Genomic DNA, 22,450 nt, shown 5'->3' with positions numbered 1-22,450 from the left:
TTGCAATTTGCCTTTCTGCCATATTGTAAGATACTCTGCATCATTTAACTTAACAGGCCTGACCAGCAATGATGCAAAGCTATGCTTAGCCTTGTCTTCAAAGAACAGATTTACATTAAAGATGGTTAGCAGCAATTTATTGCAATACATGGAGAGGTAGGGATGTCAAACTGATCCATTTTGAAGTTTAAAAATCTAAAAACAAAACCCAGTAAAAAGCACGTTTTTTTTTTAAATGGTAAATGGACTGGTTCTTATATAGCGTTTTTCTACTCTGTCTGAGCACTCAAAGCGCTTTATACAACTAACTGATTCACCCAATCACTCCCATTCACTTCTTCTAAGCTTAAGTGCTAAGTATCTAACATTCATACACATTCACACTCCGATGCATCGGAGAGCAATATGGGATTAGTATCTTGCCCAAGGATATTTAGCATGCAGACTGGAGCAGCCTGGGCTCGAACCACTGACCTTCTGGTTAGTGGCTGATCTGCTCTGCCACCTGAGCTACAGCCAGGTGAAGCTCTTATCCCCAACTCTGTTTCTAGTATTTTGTTCTTGTTCATGTTTGGAATTCAATTTTCTTCAGGGTTTTCAGCATAATTAAGTCCCTGTATTTCGGCTTAATCTGATCTTCAGAGTGTTTTCTTACATCAAGCAAAGTCTTTCGGTGAGCTCCAAACGTTCCCCTCTATCTACTATTCCTAATGTCTTTTCCTTGACCTTGAAGAAAATGTCATCAAGGTCATTTGTCATTGATAAGGACTTCAGAAAAGAGAAAAGCATGCTCTGAGAATTGGAACAGAAAATGGACTACAAAACGTGATTCTTAGACACAAGGTATTTTTACCCTGTTGTTTCACACAGGTCAAAATAAAGGAAAAACAATCCACATGCTTATGCAGCATTTTTCTATTAGTTGGTACTTCCTTAAGTTTCAGTACATTCGACCTCACAGGCCCACTGTAGAAAGTGCTACAAATACCTGTGTAATGATATCACTGTAAAAATACAACAAAGGAAGCACCGAAACTCCTTTCCTTAGTATTTGGAGAGTTGGAACAGCTCTTACAATGGCTACCACGCATATACTTCCGGGGCACCTTTCTCATTTAGTAATGAAAAAAATGAACTATTTGAACACACCTTTTGTCTTTTTTTTGTTGATTTGATTTTGTTTTCTTGATTTTGTTGATTTCTTTAAGTGCTTTCTGTTTTGTTTCATGTGGGCCTGAAAAGGTATGTTTGCTAGGAAAATGTTCCTCTTGAAACACACATTCATTTCTAAATAAGTTTTGTTTGCATTGAAATCATTTCAGAGAATCATGTAGGGCTGTGATCCAAAGTTGTTCCACAACCTCAGTGCCTTACGTTTTCATTTACGTGGTTATATGCAAATGCTGGGTATTGACTATATATTTGGGTTTCAAAGTTCACATATAAATGTTTCCACATTCAAATCCATTTTCCCTATTTGCTCCCTTTCAACATGCAAAATAACCAACAAACTGTCCATGTGTGTGTGTGTGTGTGTGTGTGTGTGTGAGTGTAGGTGTGTGTGTGTGTGTACTCTCCCTGGCAGTTGATGAGATAACATGACAATTATTCCAACAGGACCTAAATCACCCCAGGCCACAGACTATTTGCCCTTTAACCTCTGCTGATTTCTACTGGTTTCCATTAAATAACGAGGGTTTCTGCATAAGCCATCAAAATATAGTACTCAAAAGAATAAAGGGACACTTTGAAAACACATCAGATATCAATGGGGAAAAACAGTGTATATGCCAAATGTGCATATACAGTTTTTCTCCAATAGTGGCAATTTTCTGGGCAGAGAAATCTAAATCGAAAACAAAGATCTCCTTTGCAGGATTTGTTGCCAAATGTGTCAATCATAACTGGATCAAAATCAACACATAGAAAATTGACCTCCACTGAACACATTGAACAACAGACAGCAAAACAAAGGTCACCTTGGAGGATGTCACAGCAAAAGCAGAAGGTGATATTACCACCGAAGTACACAAAAGCCCATACACAAATAAAAATGGACGTACAGCACTAACACCTAATCAGAAGAAAACAATGTTACAGTGAGCTAAAGAGAAGCAATCATGGACTGTGGATGACAGTAATATTTACAATCAGATGATCATGAATCAATCAAAACAAATCAACTTAGCCAAGGATGATGATTGAGGAACTTTTGCCTGCTGCTCCATTAAAACATAAAGATGACTTCCTTAACAAAATACACATTTTCCATCAATTCATGAAATGAGCTTGCATGATGAAAAGTGTGATGAAAAGCAAAAAAGTTCAAAGAAAGAAAAGAAAAGAAAAACTATAATTTATGCCAGGAGTTGTATAGTTTCCTGTATGTCTAAGCCAATTGAAGTGGAGATGTTTGATCATAAATGTGATTTGCATGTTTTGCACAGTAATTCAAAGTGGTATCAGTTTCTTTCTGTGTCAAGAGGGAAGGTCAGTGACACTGAGGGAGATATTCAAATACTGAATTTGCTATACAAATGGGTATCTAAGTTACCACCTCAATGATCAACTCTTGCTTCCTCCATTGTAACAAATGTAATATTGTTTCTGCTGTGATCCATCAGATAGCTCTATTACTAACTGGCCCAGCTTGTTAGCTATATTTTATCAAAAAGAGACACCCTTTGCAATTAGCTAGTGATCATTACAACTGATGGACTGAACTGGTTCTTAAATAGTGCTGTATTACTAAATCTGGGCATTCAAGGAGCTTTAAAGAAAATGCCTCATTCACCCATTCACATAAGGACTTGATTTTAGTAGTAAAGGGACCTCTGGCTAATATGTCGGGTTCTTTGGCTGTGTGCAGGCAGGAGTTTGACCCAAAATGCAGACTCTCGGACACGAGGGATGAACTCAAAAACCAAAAGGCATACAACACAAAACTAAACTAATCTGGGAAAGAATAAACTAAACTCACAGGGAAACACAGAGAAACACAGCCGTGAGGGACGGCGCGACACTGACACTAGACTTGTAGTCAAGACCGCCTAAACCAAGACCAAGACAATACCAAGACCAGAGGGTATCAAGACCAAGACAAGACCGAGACCAAGTCGAGACGAGACCAAAACCGACACAAAAAAGACTTTAACCTTTGTGTGCTGTTGAGGACTGACATGACGGTACTGACTGGCCCCAAAGTCATCTGACAAAACAGCGAACACCTCCAACAACTGTCTAAAGAATGGGAAATAAGTAACTGGTTTCAGTTATACTTTATATATAGATACAATTGTAACATCAAACTGAAGATTATAAACTTGAAATTGCATCATGTCACATAGTACTAGCCAAATTACACTGTATGATATCAACTTCCCTGAAATGGATTAGGTCTGTCAAAACAAAGTGATATGCAGATGTTATTTACAACATAAAGGCATGCGCACACCTAAACCGTGATAACCACATCAAGTTCGATTTTAGAACTTTAGGACTCAGTTTTGCCATCAGTGCTATCTGGACCAGAGCCATAGACCGCTCTGATCTGGGCTTCACTGTCAAGAATGCCACTGTTAGCCTAGCAATGTTATAGGGACACTCTTGAAATGCCCGTCCTTCCTTACGAGTCAGCAACACATAAATATGCCCATTAAAGTCGATAACAAACCACACCATACCAGCCCTTAAAGTGCTCACTGAAATGGTTTTGATATATTTCTGCTCAATGAATTCGCCAAAATGCCTAAAGTTAGTGAAAACTGTTTAAGTAGCTGATAGCCACTGCTAGCGGTAGCTACCTGTACTTAGCATGTAACGTTAGTTACAATCTTCACAAGAAAAGTTAAGTCTGCAGAGACAGTTGCAAAAAATCTGTCCCTAAATAATTTATACCGTGCGAAGAACACATTATAAATAACAATATTACATAAACATGACCTGGTCATCTGAGGTTGGAAAGGTAGGTAGAAGAGTTTGAAGATGGAAAGATGGCTACTGGCTAGCTTACCTTTGAGGGTGTTTGCGCTCCAGGTGCCTGGTGAAGGTTGAGGTAGTCCCGGCTGTCTCGGTCAAGGAGACTTTGCAAAATCTGCATTTTGCCGAATGCTTCTTTTTTGCATTTACCGAAAACTCTTTGTGTTCTATGAATGCAAACTTTATGACAGACGAAGTCGCTGACATTTCTGTAACTTACTGACGTGGTTTGCTGCTCAATCTAACGGGTTGCATTTAGTTGTGTTTGAAGAGCGCGAAAGGCGAAAATAATATGCCACAATATGGAGGGATTTGAGCATAGCTGAGCCACTGTGTGCCACTGTGTGACAGCTGAGCAGCGAAAGGAAATTAAGTGAGGAGCCTGACTTAAAATTCTTGCTGATGCTACAGCAATAGGACAGTTTTTATGAAAAATACCTTTAAGTCAACAGACCCTGAATCGACAAAAAGCCCTGAGAGTGATCCCACAGCTGAGGATTATTTTGGGATTTGTTTTACCTGTAGAGTGAAACCATTCCGAGAGCAAGATTACTCTGTTGGACCAGGAGAGTATGTCTTGACAGGAGGTGCTAGCTGGTCCACGTAATGACGCTAAAAGCCAGCCTGACATTTTATATACACCTCCATTGTTATATAGGCTGTCCTCACCAAGCTAAAATTGCCAACAGTGTTTGCAGTGCAACATTATGGGTATTAAATAATATTCAAGTCATTTTTGCCTTTTTATTTGAGCTATCTATTGCAATTCAAATAACCATGTTTACTATTCTGACTTTGGCTTTTAAAAGCTGGACAGATCACTGTTACTTTTGCAGTACTGCCTACTGTCTATTGTTTTTTTGTTTTGTTCAAGGCTAAGAAAAGGTTACAGAATACTGAAAGAGGGAGGTAGTAGCTGAGCAGGCTGAGACTAGAGGAAAATAAACTTAAAGTACAAAAGCCTTTTCTTAAGATTGTTTATTATGTTCGTACTTGGGCTGTAGAAATATGATAAAGGCAATTGGATTTGGAAGTCCCGAGACTTGGGTGTTTGATGTCATTTTTTTGGTCATAGGTTTTCCATTTTCCTTCTAATACATTCACAATTATTTCTAATAACAGATTATGAATACTTGATTGAAAATAAATAATGATCCTACATACAGGTTTCACAGCAGTGATGTAACAATGTGGATTGGGTAATCGAGAGGAGGGAAACTGCCACATCCACAAACAGAGAGACAGAAAAACAGGATGAGAGCAAAGGGTGGAGGAGAATCATAAAACACTAAACAAATATACCTTTACATAGAAAGAGGAACTTGATGACACGTGAAGACTGTTCAATCGCCATAGCCAAGGTAATTAAAACAGACTATATTACATTTTCGGTTTTTTAATGGCACTTTTAGTATCATTACATTTTTTATATTAGGTTATATTGGGTTAAGGCAAACTAATCTAGTGGTTACGGTTCTGTCGTTGCAATGATTTCCCACTTTCAAAGGTAGGCGTTCCCTGACAAACATTATTTCTGCTTCAAAGCAGAAGTGGCCTCACAATGGATCTCATTAACTAATAAATCAACTGAAATGTCCTTACAACACCTACTAAAGAAGTGCACACTCAAACCTGGCAACTGATTCATGAAGCATGTGCAGTGACCAGTTTTGCTCACAATAACTGCAGAAGAGGAGACAAGAAATCCGGTCTCAAGAAACAGAGGATCATTGTTTTTGTTCCTGGTCTCTACAGGGATCACTCCAAAACATGTTAATTGTAATTATTGATAGCCTGTATAATAAATGCCATTTATAAGAATTGTGCAAGGTCTGTCTGCATCATTGTTTCACAAAATAGGATTATCAAGTACTGATGATAGCAAAATAGACAACATATGTCAGATTGTTTTGAAACCTTTTTTGTGTTTAGAGGAAGACCAATAACACTGAGGTTTATATATTCAAATGTATACCTTCAGTTGAATTGACTGTCCAAGCACATGTGTAAATACCTTTCAGTTCAAATAGGCCTGCACTGCACTTGCTCCATTTTCGAAACCAAATTAGTTTTGAAACATTTGTAACTTCATCCTACAATTTAAACTACTTTGTACCTGAACTGTCCATCCTCAAGATGTTTATCTACAAGCTTTGTCTACAAGCTTGCAAAAAGTGAGGGTAAGTCTTCTTGTTTTTTTTCACTGAGCGTCCTTTTTTAAAATTAGGCTATACTGGGTTAAGGCAAACTAATCTACTGGTTACTATTCTGTCCTTGCAATGTTTTCCCACTTTCAAAGGGGTTCCCAAAGCAGAAGTGGTCTGACAATGGATCTCATTAGCTAATAAATCAATTGAAATGTCCTTACAACACCTACTAAAGAAGTGCACACTTAAACTTAGCATTGGGTTTATGAAGCCTGTGCAGTGACCAGTTTTGCTCACAATAACTGTAGAAGAGGAGACAAATAATCCGGTCTCAAGAAACAGAGGAGCATCATGTCATGATGCTGTCACCTCAGTGGTTACCATTCTTGATTTTATTGAGCACATAACAACAACAAATAAGTATGGGATATCACGCCCCACGTGTGCTGGCTCTGCAGGACGGCAACACATATACACGTCCTGCAGAGCAGCCACCGAACTCGAGTTAGACCACAGCACCTTTGTGTGTGGTAGACCCAGTGGAAAGGACAGCATAAGCCACTGAAGGGGCTGTAATGTCCAAACGATAGAACTGCACAAAGTGTGTGGTGATGGCCAACTAACCGCAGCACAAATATCAACTATGGGAACCCCTTTAAAAAGAGCCCATGAGGTTGCCATTCCCCTGGTGAATGAGCTCTCATGCCCCTGGGAGAAAAGGAAGACCCTTGGTCCTTTACAAAAGTGAGATAGCTTCTATAATCAAGTGAGACAGAGCTCTACCTCTGGCCGGATTAGCGAAATAGACAAACAACTGGTCACAGAAACACACGTTCTGAGTGCTCTTAATGTAGCACAAGATAAAGTCAACAAACAATAAGTTCATAGTAAATATGCAGATTTGAACAAATGGGTTTAAGTTAAGATTTAAACTGGGGGAGAGAAGTTCACAGCCTGGGAGCAGAGCAGCTAAAAGCTCTGCTTCCCATGGTGCTGAGGCAGAAAGAAGGCACAGCAAGCTGGATAGAAGAAGAAGATCAAAGTGAGCGGGCACAAGAGGTAGTGCTTAACAGATCAGAAAGGTAAGGAGGTGCAAGGTTATGAAGGGCCTTGAAGGTGAGCAGAAGAAGTTGTATATTATCTGGAATTTCACTGCAAGCCTGTGAAGTTCCTGAAGAATGGACATGATGTGCTGGTAGGAGGGCTTCTGGTGATAACGCGAGCAGCAGAGTTCTGAACCATTTAAAGCTTATGGAGGGAGTTTTGGGGGAGACCATGCAAGAGAGAATTACAACAGTCAATGCAGGAGGTAACGAGACGATGGACAAGAATGGACATAGACTGGGTGCACAGAGAAGACATAATCTCTTAATGTTGCGTAGATGAAAATAGGCAGAACGGGTGAGATTATTGATGTGAGATTTATAGGATAGTGAACTGTCTAGGTGAAACCAAGGCTCTTAACCTGAGTAAAGGGAAAACTGTGGAGTTATCGATAGTGAGTGAGAAATGATTTGCCTTCAAAGGTTGGATTTAGTGCCAATAATTAGGATTTTATCCTCATTGAGCTTTAGAAAAGTAGAGCTGAACCAGGATTTTAATTTGCATAAGCATTCTGTAAGGGAAGAAGGTAGGAGGGAGGAATCAGGTCTGCAGGAGAGATATGACTGGGTGTCGTCAGCAAAACAGTTAAAGTAAAGATCAAATTACGGAAAATGATACCAAGAAGGAGCTGTATATTATGAAGAGAAGAGGCCTAAGACTGGGCCTTGGGGTACACCAGAAGTGAGTGGGAAAAAGAAAATTGGCATAAAGTAAGTTATCCATGTTAAAAGAAGTTGCATTGTTCACTCAGTTGATTTAGTATGTTTCTGCTATGCTTTATGATTTGGGTTTTTTTTTTACTCTTTAGGCATCGCAGTGTCCGTCTTACAATCTACAATACTATGAAGAAGCACCTTGGCATCAAAGATTTGGTACAGTATCAAAATATTCAAAAGTATTGTAACTATCCATGTAAAATAAAAATCCTTAAATTTCTTCTTGGGAAAATACATTATTTTAATTTAAACAAGTTGCCATTAACGTAGTAGAAGCATGATACTAGAAGATCATTAGACTAGCATTAGCCTCAATGCTTACTTACCACTGTTTGAAAAAAATGAATTAATATAAAAAACTAAGACCTGCTACCTGTACTTGGATAAGAGTTTAAATAGTTTTATTCTTTTTTTCTCTTCTTGTAATTTTTGTCTATTCTTTGTTCCTCACACAGGTGTTTAATGATCCCATCGATGGCCACATCGAGTTGCACCCACTTGTTGTCAAAAACATAGACACCCCTTAGTTCCAGAGACTACGAAACATCAAGCAACTTGGGGGTGTATTTTGTTTATCCAAGAGCATCCCACAACCGCTTTGAACACTCTACTGGGTATGTCAACAGGTTTGCAGACACACCAGTATACATGTTTTCAGTGTGTTGCATGGTGAACTTTGTCTTTCCGTGTTTTTATGTGTGTACTATACAGGGTGGGATACTTAGCAGGAGAGCTTGCTAAAGCCCTCAAGGTGAAGCAGCCAGAACTTGATATCAGTGAACGAGATGTCCTCTGTGTGCAAATTGCAGGTCTTTGCCATGACCTGGGTAAGTAATACCCACATTTTCTCTATTACAAATATTATATGCTACAGATGGTAATTGTAAAAATTAAGTGAAACTGTTCTCATATTGTGAATAATATGTTAAGCTTGGCCTTTATTTGTTAGGACTACCATATTTCCGCACTATAAGGCACACTTAAAATCCTTAATTTTCTCAAAAATCGGCAGCGCGCCTTATTATCTGGTGCACCTTATCTATTAATTCTGGCTCTGTTTACTGACTCGAACCGATTTATGTGGTACACGGCAGAGGTGGGACCAAGTCATTGTTTTGCAAGTCTCAAGTAAGTCCCAAGTCTTTATCCTCAAGTCACAAGTCAAGTCTCAAGTAAAGTCAAGCAAGTCAGAGTCAAGTCGCAAGTCAAGACAGACAACTTTCAAGTCAAGTCCCAAGTCCGAAACTTTGAATTTCAAGTCCTTTCAAGTCTTTTTTTTAACCCTCTGGGGTCCCGGGTATAATTGGCCGTTCTTGACTACTTTTGATTTTACTTCTATATTTCACTTTTAAAATATGTTTTTCTTGCCTTGTTTGGTATCATTATTTACAGCACAACCTCAAATATCTGAAATTTGAGTTATTTTTTTCATTTTGGTATACTATATTAGCACAGTTGATCTAAATTCAGACAAAAAATTCAGAATCCGAGTAGAAAAAAGTTATATTTTTTTACATGTTTAACGAATCATTTTCATAACTTGAAATGCAAATAGAAATTGTACATTTCTAAAAATTATGCACAAGTTTTGCAAACAACAAAGTTATATGGTACTATTTACCTAAAAATGCAGCCAAGGCCTCAGGCGTTTTTATATAACCATTTAAATCTATTTACAGAACAATCAGGTGTGCTGCATCAAATAAGAAGGCACACAAATTATTTGTGCCAGTCCAAAAAATGTAGTTTGTGTTCAGTATAAGACAGAGGAGAACACCACAGGCCTAAACCCTGCAGGTCTGACAACTGGAGGTGCAACAGTCCAGTTTTCTATGTGGAGACAGCGTTTACACTGGAATCTGCCTTTGACAGCTTTTTTAGATCAAATATGAAATTCAGCAGTCTAACCGACACACAATACAAAACAATAACTACACAACAAACTAACTATAGTCTCCAAACACGCTAAACGTCACTAATGTCTCACATATGAAAACTCTCTCTCTCTCTCTTTCTTTCGCTCGCCCGCTTTCCGTCGCGGGTGTCACTCCTAAAAACGTCCCCTTCTCCCTAAACAACCAAATGTCACATGTTGCCTTATCATTTTTTTGATTGGCTGACATGGTAAACTCTAACACCAATAGGGAAGGGGTGTTTTTCTTTTTCTTTTTTCACTCGCAAGTGGAGAGCGTATGCTAGGCTGTCTGTAGAAAATGCCGTTTTTGTCTAGCATCCCTGTTGAGAATAACCTTTGCAAATAAACAACAGCTAATAACATAAGATCAAAGTATTTATTTGATGTATTGACATAAATGACAGAAGAAAAAGGCCATGTATAGCAGGACTACTCAATTACACACTAAGGTGGGCCAGATTTCTAACCAAAAAAATTTTTCCCTGGCTCAGACATGCAAAAGTTAAACACGACCATACACTAATTGCAAATTAAACACAGTGATTTTGAATTGTGATGTGATGGTAAAATAAATATTTGTCAGTCTAAACTGGGTTAAATCTACGGGGTTAATGATGGGGAGGAGACGGAGAGAGACTGAGTACAGCTACAGAACCCACTTTCTGAAACGGACCCTGCTCACCATTCACCGACAATTCTGAGCTAACAAGTTGCATGTTATTCTTGGATGCGCTTGCAGGACCGGATTTAAAATAGCATGACAAACATATCATACCTGTTAAAGCCAAACAGTATCATCAACGTAGCCCGAAGAACATTTGCTAATAAGATGAAGTTAGCTAAGTCAGCTATTTCATCGTAGCAAAAAAAAGAAAAAAAAGCACCACCTACCGTTCTTTATGCAACTTCAAATGTCGGACAAAGTTGGAAGTTGTTCCATCTCCGTCTGTGATTCTCTTCTTGCATGTTTTGCATATTGCATTTCGTTTTTTGTTGACTACTTCGTAGTTTATGTACCCGAAAGAAATTACTCTTGGAAGCATTTTTGGCTCGAGCGTTTTTGTTCTTGTTTTTTTCAAATCTGGTTCATTTGATTGGCTGTGCTACAGCCCACGCTCACATACATACGGAGTGTGGTAAGAATGAATGAATGAATAAAGTGAATTAATGGTCCGCACTTTTATATAATATGTATGTTAAATTTTAGATTTGGGTAAAATATCAAGTCTTTTCAAGTAAACAGGTTCAAGTCCAATTCAAGTCCCAAGTCACTGGTGTAAAAGTCCAAGTCAAGTCACAAGTCTTACAACCTTTTTCAAGTCAAGTCTAAAGTCATAAAATTAATGACTCGAGTCCGACTCGAGTCCAAGTCATGTGACTCGAGTCCACACCTCTGGTACACGGCACTCAAACATCTGTCAAAAAATGTTTTAGTAGGACTTTGCTAAGCTACGAAGCCACACCGCTGGATGGATTGTCTGAGCATTATGGCTAGCATAGTCAGGAGCCTCGCGGCTCATAGTAATCTGGGTCCAAAACTTCGTCCGCGTCAGGTCCCAAACGAACACTGTGTAAATTCTTTCATCTTTAATAAAATGATCAGTGTTGCTGCTTTACCAGGTCTAACAATTAAGTTTAACATCCAGGCATCCATGAAAACAGAATTTATTAAATTTAACGGAGTTAGAAGTTAGCAGAAAGTTAGCTTGCTAGTTTAGCTAGTTACCTAAACATGATATACCATGTTCTGACTGAGAGATTGCTGGGAAAAAATAAAATGTACAGCTCTGCCATCACTTCCAACATGAATGAAGACAGACAACTACACAGCAGTGACGTTTGTAGGGTTACTGAAGTTGGACTAGCTGGTATATAATGCTGTGCTAGTGATCGCTAGCGACACAGAGATGTTAGCATAACAAACCATAACATGGGCCCAAAACTCCGTCCGCTTCAGGTCCCAAAATCAAACGAACACTGCGGCATCACTGAGAGTTAAAAACGTTCTAAACTCTTTCATCTTTAATAAAATGATCAGAGTTGCTGCTTTACCAGGTGTAACAATTAAGTTTAACATCCAGGCATCCATGAAAACAGAATTTATTAAATTTAACAGAGTTAGAAGTTAGCAGGAAGTTAGCAGGAAGTTAGCAGGAAGTTAGCTCGCTGGCTTTGCTAGTTACCTAAACATGATATATCATGTTCTGACGGAGAGATTTCTGGAAAAAATTAAAACGTACAGCTCTGCTATCACTTCCAACATGAATGAAGACAGAAAACTACACAATAGTGACGTTTGTAGGTAGGGTTACTGAAGTTGGGCTACATGGTATATGCTAGTGCTAGTATTTGCTAGTGATCGCTAGCGACACAGCTATGTTAGTATACCAAAGCATGACACAGTGAACGTGGAGAATGAACGCTAACTTTTTTCCACTTGATAAAAGTTCCCGATGTTTTTTTGACAAATGCAATCGCATGGAAAATTGCTGTAAATGGACCAAACTTCAGTAGAGGAGAACAACTGAGATAATCCAGCCACAATATGAGATTAGTCATTAATGTAAGATAAGATAACCTTTATTAGTCCCACATGTGGGAAATTTGTTTTGTTACAGCAGAAAGTGGACAGTGCAAAGTTATATAGCAAATATTAGAAAAGCACTGGAACAACATATACTGTTGTTCCAGTGTTTATAGAGCAGCTACCAGAGAATTCAACATTAATGAATCAATGGTACGGAAGTGGAGGAAGCAAGAGGAATGAGTTGAGTAAAGTTTGACTTATCTGACTGTTTTCTTTGATTTAATGCGCTTTATAATCCGGTGCGTCTTATGTATGAAAACAGACCTGGTTGTTGACAATGCGCCCTATATTCCCGTGCGCCTTATGGTCCCAAAAATACGGTAACAAATAAAGTCTCAAACCAGGGATGTCAAACTCATTTTAGTTCAGGGCCACATGGAGAAAAGTCTATTCTCAAGTGGCCCGGACTGGTAAAATCATGGTATCTATAACTTAAAAACAACAACTTCAGATTGATTGTTTTCTTTGTTTTAATACGGTCAACATAAAAAAAAGTAAAGCTAGAGCCTGAGGACAGTATGTTCAAAAAAGTACAAGCACAACATAGCTATTAATCATAAAACACCTCAAGTTATTTGAAAATTCTGAGGACAAAAAACACAAACACACAGTGCCTCAGTGATTCACAGAACTGTTTCACAGATCTCTGAACTATATCAGACACTTTACCCTACCGCCTACTGGTGTTGGCCAGAGGGGCCGATGGCGCAATATGGCAGCCTCGCCTCTGTCAGTCTGCCCCAGGGCAGCTGTGGCTACAACAGTAGCTTGCCTCCACCAGTGTGTGAATGTGAGAGTGAATGAATAGTGGCATTGTAAAGCACTTTGGGTGCCTTGAAAAGCGCTATATGAAATCCAATCCATTATTATTATTATTATTATCAGGGTATCATTTCTCAGGCAGAAATGTAGATAAGAATAATGAAATCCTGTTCCCAAAACAAGTACAAGAACCACAGAGTCAAGAATAGGTTAAATATATAAATCAAAAATAATCAATTAGAAACAGTAGCACATCAACATAAAAACCTATAAACATAAAGCTGGAGCCTGAGGACAGTGTGTCCAAAAGCACAACATAGCTATTAATTACAAAACACCTCAAGTTATTTGAAAATTCTGAGGACAAAGAACACACAAACACACAGTGCTTCAGTGATTCACAGAAGTATATCACAGATCACAGAATTATATCAGGGTGTCTCATGCAGCACTTTCAGTGGGGTTGCATTGTTTATTTGACTCCTGATACCTGGCATCTTTTTCACCAGCTCACATCCTGAGTGGCAGCCAACTTCAGGATGTGATTTAAGTGCTTGTGCGTGAGCCTTGAGCGCAGTTTTGTTTTATTTATGCTCATTGCAGAGAAAACTCGGTCACAACGATATGTAGTTCCGAACATGCACAACAGTTTTGGAGCAAGGGCTGTCAAATTGGGGTAACCTGGCATGAGATTCTGATAAGATAAGATAAGATAAGATAAAATAAGATAAGATAAAATAAGATAAGATATGATGGCAGGGATAGCTCATTAGGTAGAGTGGTAGCCCCATGAACAGAAAGTTGGGGGTTCGATTTCCCTAAAACAGCTACCCTTAGGTATCCCTGAGCAAGGTACCGTCCCTACACACTGCTCCCCGGGCGCCCATTGGCTGCCCACTGCTTAAACTGAGTGAATGGGTTAAATGCAGAGAGGAATTTCCCCACGGGGATCAATAAATTATACATTATTACAATATTATTATTAAGAAGTTAATCATAGCGAAGCTGCTGTTGGATAAAATTAAATAAATATGCCTAATTATTGGTTGGCTTAATGTGATCATGCTTGCTGTGTGTTTTCTGCACTGAATAAATCCTTTTCTTCACCCTCCCACTTTTCCCCTTTCTCAATTCTAGAAAAGAGAGGAACCGAAAATGTCGGGGGTAAGAATGAGAACAGCTCATAAAACAAGATTAACAAAACAATAATAATACCTCACATGTTATTATGCTTCACAAGATGAAGGAAAGTTTTTAATAAAAAACTGGTTGAAGACATTCCTGAGGGCGGGAAAGACGAGTTTGTGGTTATTGTGAGTTTTATTGATTCATCAAACTTTTCTTGAAATCTTTTTTTTTGTTTGTTGTTAATTATATTTAAAAATGTTTTCAACTTCCACTGGGCCATTATTTACAATGTAAATATAAACAAAGGCCTCTCTGTGACATTTCATTTCAGGTTGTTCCATTGGACTCTGAAGAAAGACAATGACCCCATCAGTAACATTTTTCTATCACAAGGATAAGCCTGACAAAGCAATCTCCGAATCAGAGGTGAGAACTACAGCTTTTATTTCCATGTGTTGTGTGTTCTTTTTTTATGCAGCTCCATAAGACAACATTGGCTGTGTAATATGTCATTTTTATGCTGCTGTCCTCGATGTCAGGTGTCCAAGCTTCTCCCAGAGCACATTTCTGACGAGATACTTAGGGTTTACTGGAAGAACCATGAAGGAGTGTAAGAAAAAGAGAGAAAAAATAAAGAAAAAGAGGTCACAAAATTCTTTAAAAGCTGGTGCAAGGACTATGGCTTCAAAGTATTACTTACCTAATTTTGTCTAACTGCATCGATTGGTATTACTACATAATAAGCCAAAAGATCATTGTGTAGGCAGGAAAGCTGCTGTTAAAAACTGTCTTATCTTGTCACATCCCTGAATTCAGATTACACTTCATAACTCTGATGTCTTGGTATTAATAATAACCTTTATTTATAAATATATAGAATGCAAAAGAGGATGGTGGCAATGACAGTCGAACTCCAGTCGATCTGAACATGTGAAAGATTCAGATATCACGTTTTTGTGTGACTGTAGGGATTTTAATATAGTTGGTTTGAATCAGAAAATGTATGTAGTTTGGATATTTTCCATTTTTTCCATTCTTTATTTTAAATATTAGCTATACGATTTAGTCTAGATATGAAATGTTATCAAAACATTACATACTGAATGACTTTTACTCAGTTTTTTTGATTGATAATAAATGATACTAACTACTTCCTTCAACATGTATCAATATAAAATAAACTCTTGATAATCTAAAATTAATTATTTAGTGTAGTGTTCCGACTACATATTGCACGTTTTCACTAGAATCAAACTAAATAGAACGCCTAGTTTCGATACATGCAATTTTGGGTACTGTTGTGACTTGCTCATTGTGTGAAAATTCATTGTTTCATGTCATTGCTAAATGAAAATCTACAGAAGTTAAAATCTTTCAGCTGTTTTCCTGTTCCAATTTGTTTACTGCTGATTTCTGGTAAATTCAAGTATTAAATTCAGTTATTTGTATTCTTTAACAGCCAAGAAAGACACGGCTCAAAGTGGTCTAACTCAAAAAATGATCTTTAATTTTACATTCTCCGGAAACGGAGACACACAGAAACACCAGCACAAGTCTGGGGGATCAGGAGCCCGCCTCGCTATATATTTTGCAGCACGTCACACATAGGTTCACTCTCTGTCTGCTCCTCATATGCTGCCAAAACATGCAGTTTCCGGTCAGTCTGCGAACTACAGGGTGGGCCATTTATATGGATACACCGTAATAAAATGGGAATGGTTGGTGATATTAAAGTCCTGTTTGTGGCACATTAGTATATGTGAGGGGGCAAACTTCTCATGATGGGTGGTGACCATGGTGGCCATTTAGAAGTCGGCCATCTTGGATACAACTTTTGTTTTTTCAATAGGAAGAGGGCCATGTGACACATCAAACTTATTGGTAATGTCACAAGAAAAACAATGGTGTGCTTGGTTTCAACGTAACTTTATTCTTTCATGAGTTATTTACAAGTTTCTGACCACTTATAAAATGTGTTCAATGTGCTGCCCATTGTGTTGGATTGTCAATGCAACCCTCTTCTCCCACTCTTCACACACTGATAGCAACACCGCAGGAGAAATACCAGCACAGGCATCCAGTAACCGTAGTTTCAGGTGCTGCACATCTCGTATCTTCACACCATAGACAATTGCCTTCAGATGACCCCAAAGATAAAAGTCTAAGGGGGTCAGATCGGGAGACCTTGGGGGCCATTCAACTGGCCCACGACGACCAATCCACTTTCCAGGAAACTGTTCATCTAGGAATGCTCAGACCTGGAACCCATAATGTGGTGGTGCACCATCTTGCTGGAAAAACTCAGGGAATGTGCCAGCTTCAGTGCATAAAGAGGGAAACACATCATCATGTAGCAATTTCAAATATCCAGTGGCCTTGAGGTTTCCATTGATGAAGAATGGACCCACTATCGTTGTACCCCATATACCACACCAAACCATCACTTTTGTTGTTCCAACAGTCTTGGAGGGATCTATCCAATGTGGGTTAGTGTCAGACCAATAGCGGTGGTTTTGTTTGTTAACTTCACCATTCACATAAAAGTTTGCCTCATCACTGAACAAAATCTTCTGCGTGAACTGAGGGTCCTGTTCCAATTTTTGTTTTGCCCATTCTGCAAATTCTGTGCGCCGATCTGGGTCATCCTCGTTGAGATGCTGCAGTAGCTGGAGTTTGTAAGGGTGCCATTTGTGAGTAGCTAATATCAGCCGAAGGGGTGTTCGACTCATGCCACTCTCCAGTGACATGCGGCGAGTGCTACGCTGTGGGCTCTTGCTGAATGAAGCTAGGACAACCACTGATGTTTCTTCATTAGTGACAGTTTTCTTGCGTCCACATTTTGGCAAATCCAACACTGAACCAGTTTCACGAAACTTAGCAAGCAGTTTGCTGACTGTAGCATGGGAGATGGGTGGTCTCATAGGGTGTCTTGCATTGAAATCTGCTGCAGTGACCCGGTTACTGCGTTCACCAGATATCAACACAATTTCGATCCGCTCCTCACGTGTTAACCTCTTCGACATGTCAATGTCTGTGAACAAAGAGAAACTTGTAAATAACTCATTAAAGATTAAAGAATAAAGTTATGTTGAAACCAAGCACACCAGTGTTTTTCTTGTGGCATTACCAATAAGTTTGATGTGTCACATGGCCCTCTTCCTATTGAAAAAACAAAAGTTGTATCCAAGATGGCCGACTTCTAAATGGCCACCATGGTCACCACCCATCTTGAGGAGTTTGCCCCCTCACATATACTAATGTGCCACAAACAGGACTTTAATATCACCAACCATTCCCATTTTGTTATGGTGTATCCATATAAATGGCCCACCCTGTAGACTCAAAGCTGGCCCTCTCTTATACATAAAACAATATAATCAGCAAATAAGCACTAAAAATATATATTGAATACATGACACAAGATAAAGCTCTTTTTCTCTTATGTTTTGTGTCACCGTGAAGTTCTTACAACATAACATTTGTCACAATGTCCCTCCCTCCGGTTCTGCCTGAAAAAGGTAACCAGAATGCGCCATGAGCAATGGCACGGTGTAAAACTAACTTGAAACTTTAACCACTTAAGAATAAATTATGAAAATTTATATTTTAAGCGTATTCATCTTCTCTAATAAAATGAACCTAACACCATCTGTAAAGAATCCATACTAACACAAAGCCAACTAAGAAACTGGGGGAATGATAAAGCTAGATAAAGATAAAGGTCCCTGCTCAGGGAGGTTGATGTGGTCTGCTCTCAGATCCACAAGCCACTGAGCGTTGCTGTTATGGGTTGCGTCTTTCTCCTTCTCCTATATGCTATAGATATCACTGAGCTACTTGTTGTTTCGCCATCAATGTGGATGTTGGGTATCGAAGATTTCATAGGTCCCTCATCCTATTCATGTAAACCCTTCTTCCAGGGTTACTTGCATAGTAGCATGCCAACAGCGCCCTATTTTTGTCTCTTGCCCACCGATCCCTTATTGTTACAGTAGCTGTTGAGGAACCAGGATGTTCCTCAACAGCTGACGCGGACCTTGTTGATCCGGGCAAAATCCGAGCCGGCATGACGTCGTATTTATCTCTCTTGCTCATGTATGCGGTAGGCTCACTTAGCATGGGGGGGTGTCTAGTCCTGGGACCCTTACCGGATACAGACGCCCCAGGCGGGAATCCAACTTGCGACCCTAAGGCGTGTAGTGTTTGTAATTTTTTTGTAACTATGATTAAAAGCTACACTTTAGCTGTCAGCAGTGGCTCATGGTCAAAGCAGCTGTTCATTTTACCTGAATCCTGGAATCTCTCCCTTCTCCATCTATTTTCTCACCACGTGAATTTCACCTTCCTTGTCCCTTCCTCACCTCTCCACAGCTGGTGATGTTGACTGTGCAGCAGCTAAAATGTCGGTTAATTTGGCACATTTTGCTACATCTGTTTTTTTTAGTTTATTTTTATTGTTTTCTCTCGGGTGTGGACCAAAGCAACTGCACTGAGACCCTTCAGCCCCTTTTCCATTAGACCCTCTAATGACTCATCGAGTGACCCCACTGACCAGCCAATTGGTGGCATGCAGTCTGACCACATCACATTTTAATACCTGTTCAGATCACTTGGAAAACTGGCCAAGCAGGCACCATTTTAGTACCAGGTACCGGGTACTGTGAGTGAGTCGCTCCAATTAGGTACTAATGGAAATGGGGCTTTTGGAGAAGGTGGTCCTGGTCCAGTTACAAATAAACCTCAGAGCAGTTCGTTTAGGGCACAGGTGTCGACCTCCAGGCCTCAAGGGCCGGTGTCCTGCAGGTTTTAGATCTCACCCTGGGTCAACACACCTGAATCACATCATTAGTTCATTACCAGGCCTCTGGAGAACTTCAAGACATGTTGAAGAGGTCATTTAGCAATTTGTATCAGCTGTGTTGGATCAAGGACACATGTAAAACCTGCAGGACACCGGCCCTCGAGGCCTGGAGTTCGACACCTGTGGTTTAGGGTAACATAATTCAAATTCGATCCCAACAGACTACTAGGTGTACATTGAAAGTTTGAGAAAAAAACATTACATGTTTAGATTTACATTCAAAAAAGCCAGAAAGATTACTGTAGATGTGCAAAGTTCTTTACAGGCTAGCAACTCGCTGTGAAATGAATAGAAATTGTCCATGTTCTCCAATAGTCCAGAATATAGCACCTTCTTCCTGTATTTCCTTCAGGAACTACCTGCATACTCGTGCCACATCAGGATGGGTATTGTCATGCACCAGGATGAATCCAGGACCCGCTGCACCAGCGTTGGGTCCTGAGACCTGTTGCATAACATGTAGAAGTTTGTGTCTCTCTATGGATATGGCTCCCCAAACTATCACTGATAAACCCCCAAACTGATCATGATAAAACAATGTTACAGGCAGCATAACATTTTCCTTCTCCAGACCCTTTCACGGCTGTCTCATGTGTTCAGCCCTCATCTGTGAAAAGTGCAGGGCACCAATGGCAGACTTGCCATTTCTGGTATTCTATGGCAAATGCCAGTTGGGGTACACAGTGCTGGGCAGTGAGCACAGGGCCCACTAGATGGATATTGCGCCCTCGGGCTACTCACATGAACTCTGTTCCTGATTGTTTGATCACAGGCATCCGTACCACTGGCATGCTGGAGGTCATTTTGTAGCTCTGGCAGTGCTCATCTGGTCCCCTGGCACAAAAGAGCAGATACTGGTCCTGTTGATGGGTTAAATATCTCCTATGGCCCTGGATAATCCTCTGCTCTTGAGACTGTGCTGGCAGACACAGCAAACCATCTGGCAATGTATTAGTAGTGACACTGACCCTTGTCTAAAGCAAAACTAGTGAAAAACAGTCAGCAAAGATAAGGATGACCCTATCCCAGCTACCATAGGGTGCGAGGCAGGGTACACCCTGGACAGAACACCAGTGTCACACAGGGCTAACACAAAGAGACAGACAACGATTCACACCTACAGGCAATTTAGATTCCCCACTTAACCTAACCCCACTAATTACATGTCTTTGTACTGTGGGAGGAAGCTGAAGTACTCAAAGAGAACCCACAGGGAGAACATGTAAACTCCACACAGAAATGCCAGATGGTGAAGTTGAACTCAGGACCTTCTTGCTGTGAGGGGACAGTGCTAATCCCCACCGTGCTGCCCGATTTTTAGTTATTGTAGTTTTTTGACCCACTATTTGAGAAAGAGTTAAACTAATATTTTGTAGTGGATTTTGATTGAAACCATTTCAATCCCTAGGTTCATGGTCACCTGCATACTAGCTTATTAGCCCAGTTTAACCTGCAGTTAAGCAAACTTTTTGTTGCAAGGAAAACATTTTCATTGGAAAATGAAAAATAATCATGCCCAAGCTGCAATGTTGGAAAAAACAAAATGATCACACTTTTTTGGTAACATCAGGTTGATTACAATATTTGTGTTGTGTGACTGCTCTGAAGAGAGAGAGAGAGAGAGAGAGAGAGAGAGAGATGTTGATGTGAATCTTCTCTCCCTTTCTCAGCTCAATGAAGAAGACCAAGAGGAAATAAAAGTAAGAGTGAAAAGTGATCATAAAAAGAGATTAGCGAAACAATGATAATATCAATGACAGCACATGTTCTCTCCATCTGTCAGAAGATGAAGGACAGGTTGGAAAATGAACTGGTTAAAGTCATTCGAAAGGACAACTTTGAAATTACTGTGAGTTTTTATTCTAATTGTACTCAGTAATAAATCTTCCTAAAATCTTGGTTTTTGCTTTGTTGTTTTAGTCAAATTGTGTTGCCAACCTGCACTGAGCCATAATGTACATGTGAACATAAACACAGGCTGGTCTGTCACATTTCTCTTTTAGGTTGTCACTTTGGACTATGGGATGAAAAACAAGGACCCCATCAATACCACATATTTCTACACTAAGGCTAACCCTACTGAAGCATTCAAGATTCCCAGAGAACAGGTCAGAACTACTGCATGTCTTTGCATGAGCTGTGTGTTCTTTCTGTAGATGTCTCTGTAAAACAGCTTTTATGTTACTGTCCTTGTTGTCAGGTGTCCAAGCTTCTCCCAGTGTGCTTTGCTGAGAAGATCCTCAGAGTTTACTGTAAGAACTCAGCCAGTCTGAGAGATGCTAAGTTCTGCTTTCAAAGCTGGTGTCACGAAAATGACTTTCTAACTGAGGTAACACTTTATTCTGTTGGGTGGCAGTGACAGGCATTACCATGTTACAAGCAATGCGATGAGAACATAAACAAGAAAGCTGCAGTTAAACCTGCATATTCTGTCAGAGCCTTGAGTTCACATAACACATTTGACCTTTTGGTTGTACTAATGAACTTGTCTGTGTCCTTATATATCTACAGGATCGAGACAGAGCAACTCCATGAAATGAAGATGTGAAACACTGAGAAATGTATTTTTTTGTGTTACTGCAGAGATTTAAAAACAGGTAAATCAGCAAACTAAAGTAGTTTGATGAATAAAATATTTATGACACATTTTCACTACAATCAAACTGTATAGCTCAACCTGGCCAAAGGTTTAGATAAAGGCTGCTGCTGTGATTTGCTCATTGTGCGAAAAATCATTATTTATTATATAACAGGCCTCTAGATGAAAATTTTACCAAAGGATAACAGAATCTTTCTGCTGTTTCATCTTTAGATTTGTTTTCTGCTGGTTTCTGATCAATTCAAAATAAAGTTTCTTTTCTCTTTGTGTGTTATTTTTAAGTAAAAGCTCCTAGAACATAAGAACATATGATACAAATACTATATTTTTAAAAAATTGCAGAGATTTCACTATGCTACTCATACTTGCTGGTTACTGTTGGAAAAGCATCCAGAATGCAAAACCTAATGTAGCCGGGTGGCAAAAGCTCTCATTATGAAATCCCAGTTACCAATCAGACATAATAGACACTTATAGCAATTCACATTGTGTGTGATTTTTCAGCATTCCCTACTGGGGTAAGTAGTTTGGGTAATAAGTCTTATTTATCAAAGCCCATGTGCTGTTAGCCCCTTTGCCACAGCTGAGGTTTAGAGAAGATTGAAACCTTTGTAAACTTTGTAAGAATGTAAAGATTACAATAACTGTGTCGA

General features: G+C 39.4%; 1 protein-coding gene and 1 long non-coding RNA gene across 2 annotated transcripts; both read left to right on the top strand.

The window, feature by feature from the left end:
• Window positions 1-8,515: 8,515 nt before the first annotated feature.
• LOC112844633 (uncharacterized) lies at window positions 8,516-15,329 on the top strand. The gene is made up of 4 exons (XR_003217375.1): window positions 8,516-8,559; window positions 8,657-8,772; window positions 14,347-14,522; window positions 14,669-15,329. It is a non-coding gene; the product is annotated as an uncharacterized LOC112844633 (long non-coding RNA).
• Window positions 15,330-20,881: 5,552 nt separating this feature from the next.
• On the top strand, window positions 20,882-21,832 carry LOC109201106 (deoxynucleoside triphosphate triphosphohydrolase SAMHD1-like). Its single transcript, XM_019356629.1, has 5 exons — window positions 20,882-20,898; window positions 20,982-21,047; window positions 21,202-21,306; window positions 21,399-21,527; window positions 21,710-21,832. Exons 2-5 carry the CDS (start codon window positions 20,985-20,987, stop codon window positions 21,731-21,733), a joined length of 321 nt encoding a protein of 106 aa, XP_019212174.1. The 5' UTR covers window positions 20,882-20,898; window positions 20,982-20,984; the 3' UTR covers window positions 21,734-21,832.
• Window positions 21,833-22,450: the final 618 nt, after the last annotated feature.

Source organism: Oreochromis niloticus, unplaced genomic scaffold (genome assembly GCF_001858045.2).
Source record: "Oreochromis niloticus isolate F11D_XX unplaced genomic scaffold, O_niloticus_UMD_NMBU tig00000654_pilon, whole genome shotgun sequence".
In the NCBI taxonomy this organism is placed as follows: domain Eukaryota; kingdom Metazoa; phylum Chordata; class Actinopteri; order Cichliformes; family Cichlidae; genus Oreochromis; species Oreochromis niloticus.
Note: the sequence above shows the minus strand (reverse complement) of the source record. Positions and strands in the feature narration are given on the sequence as shown.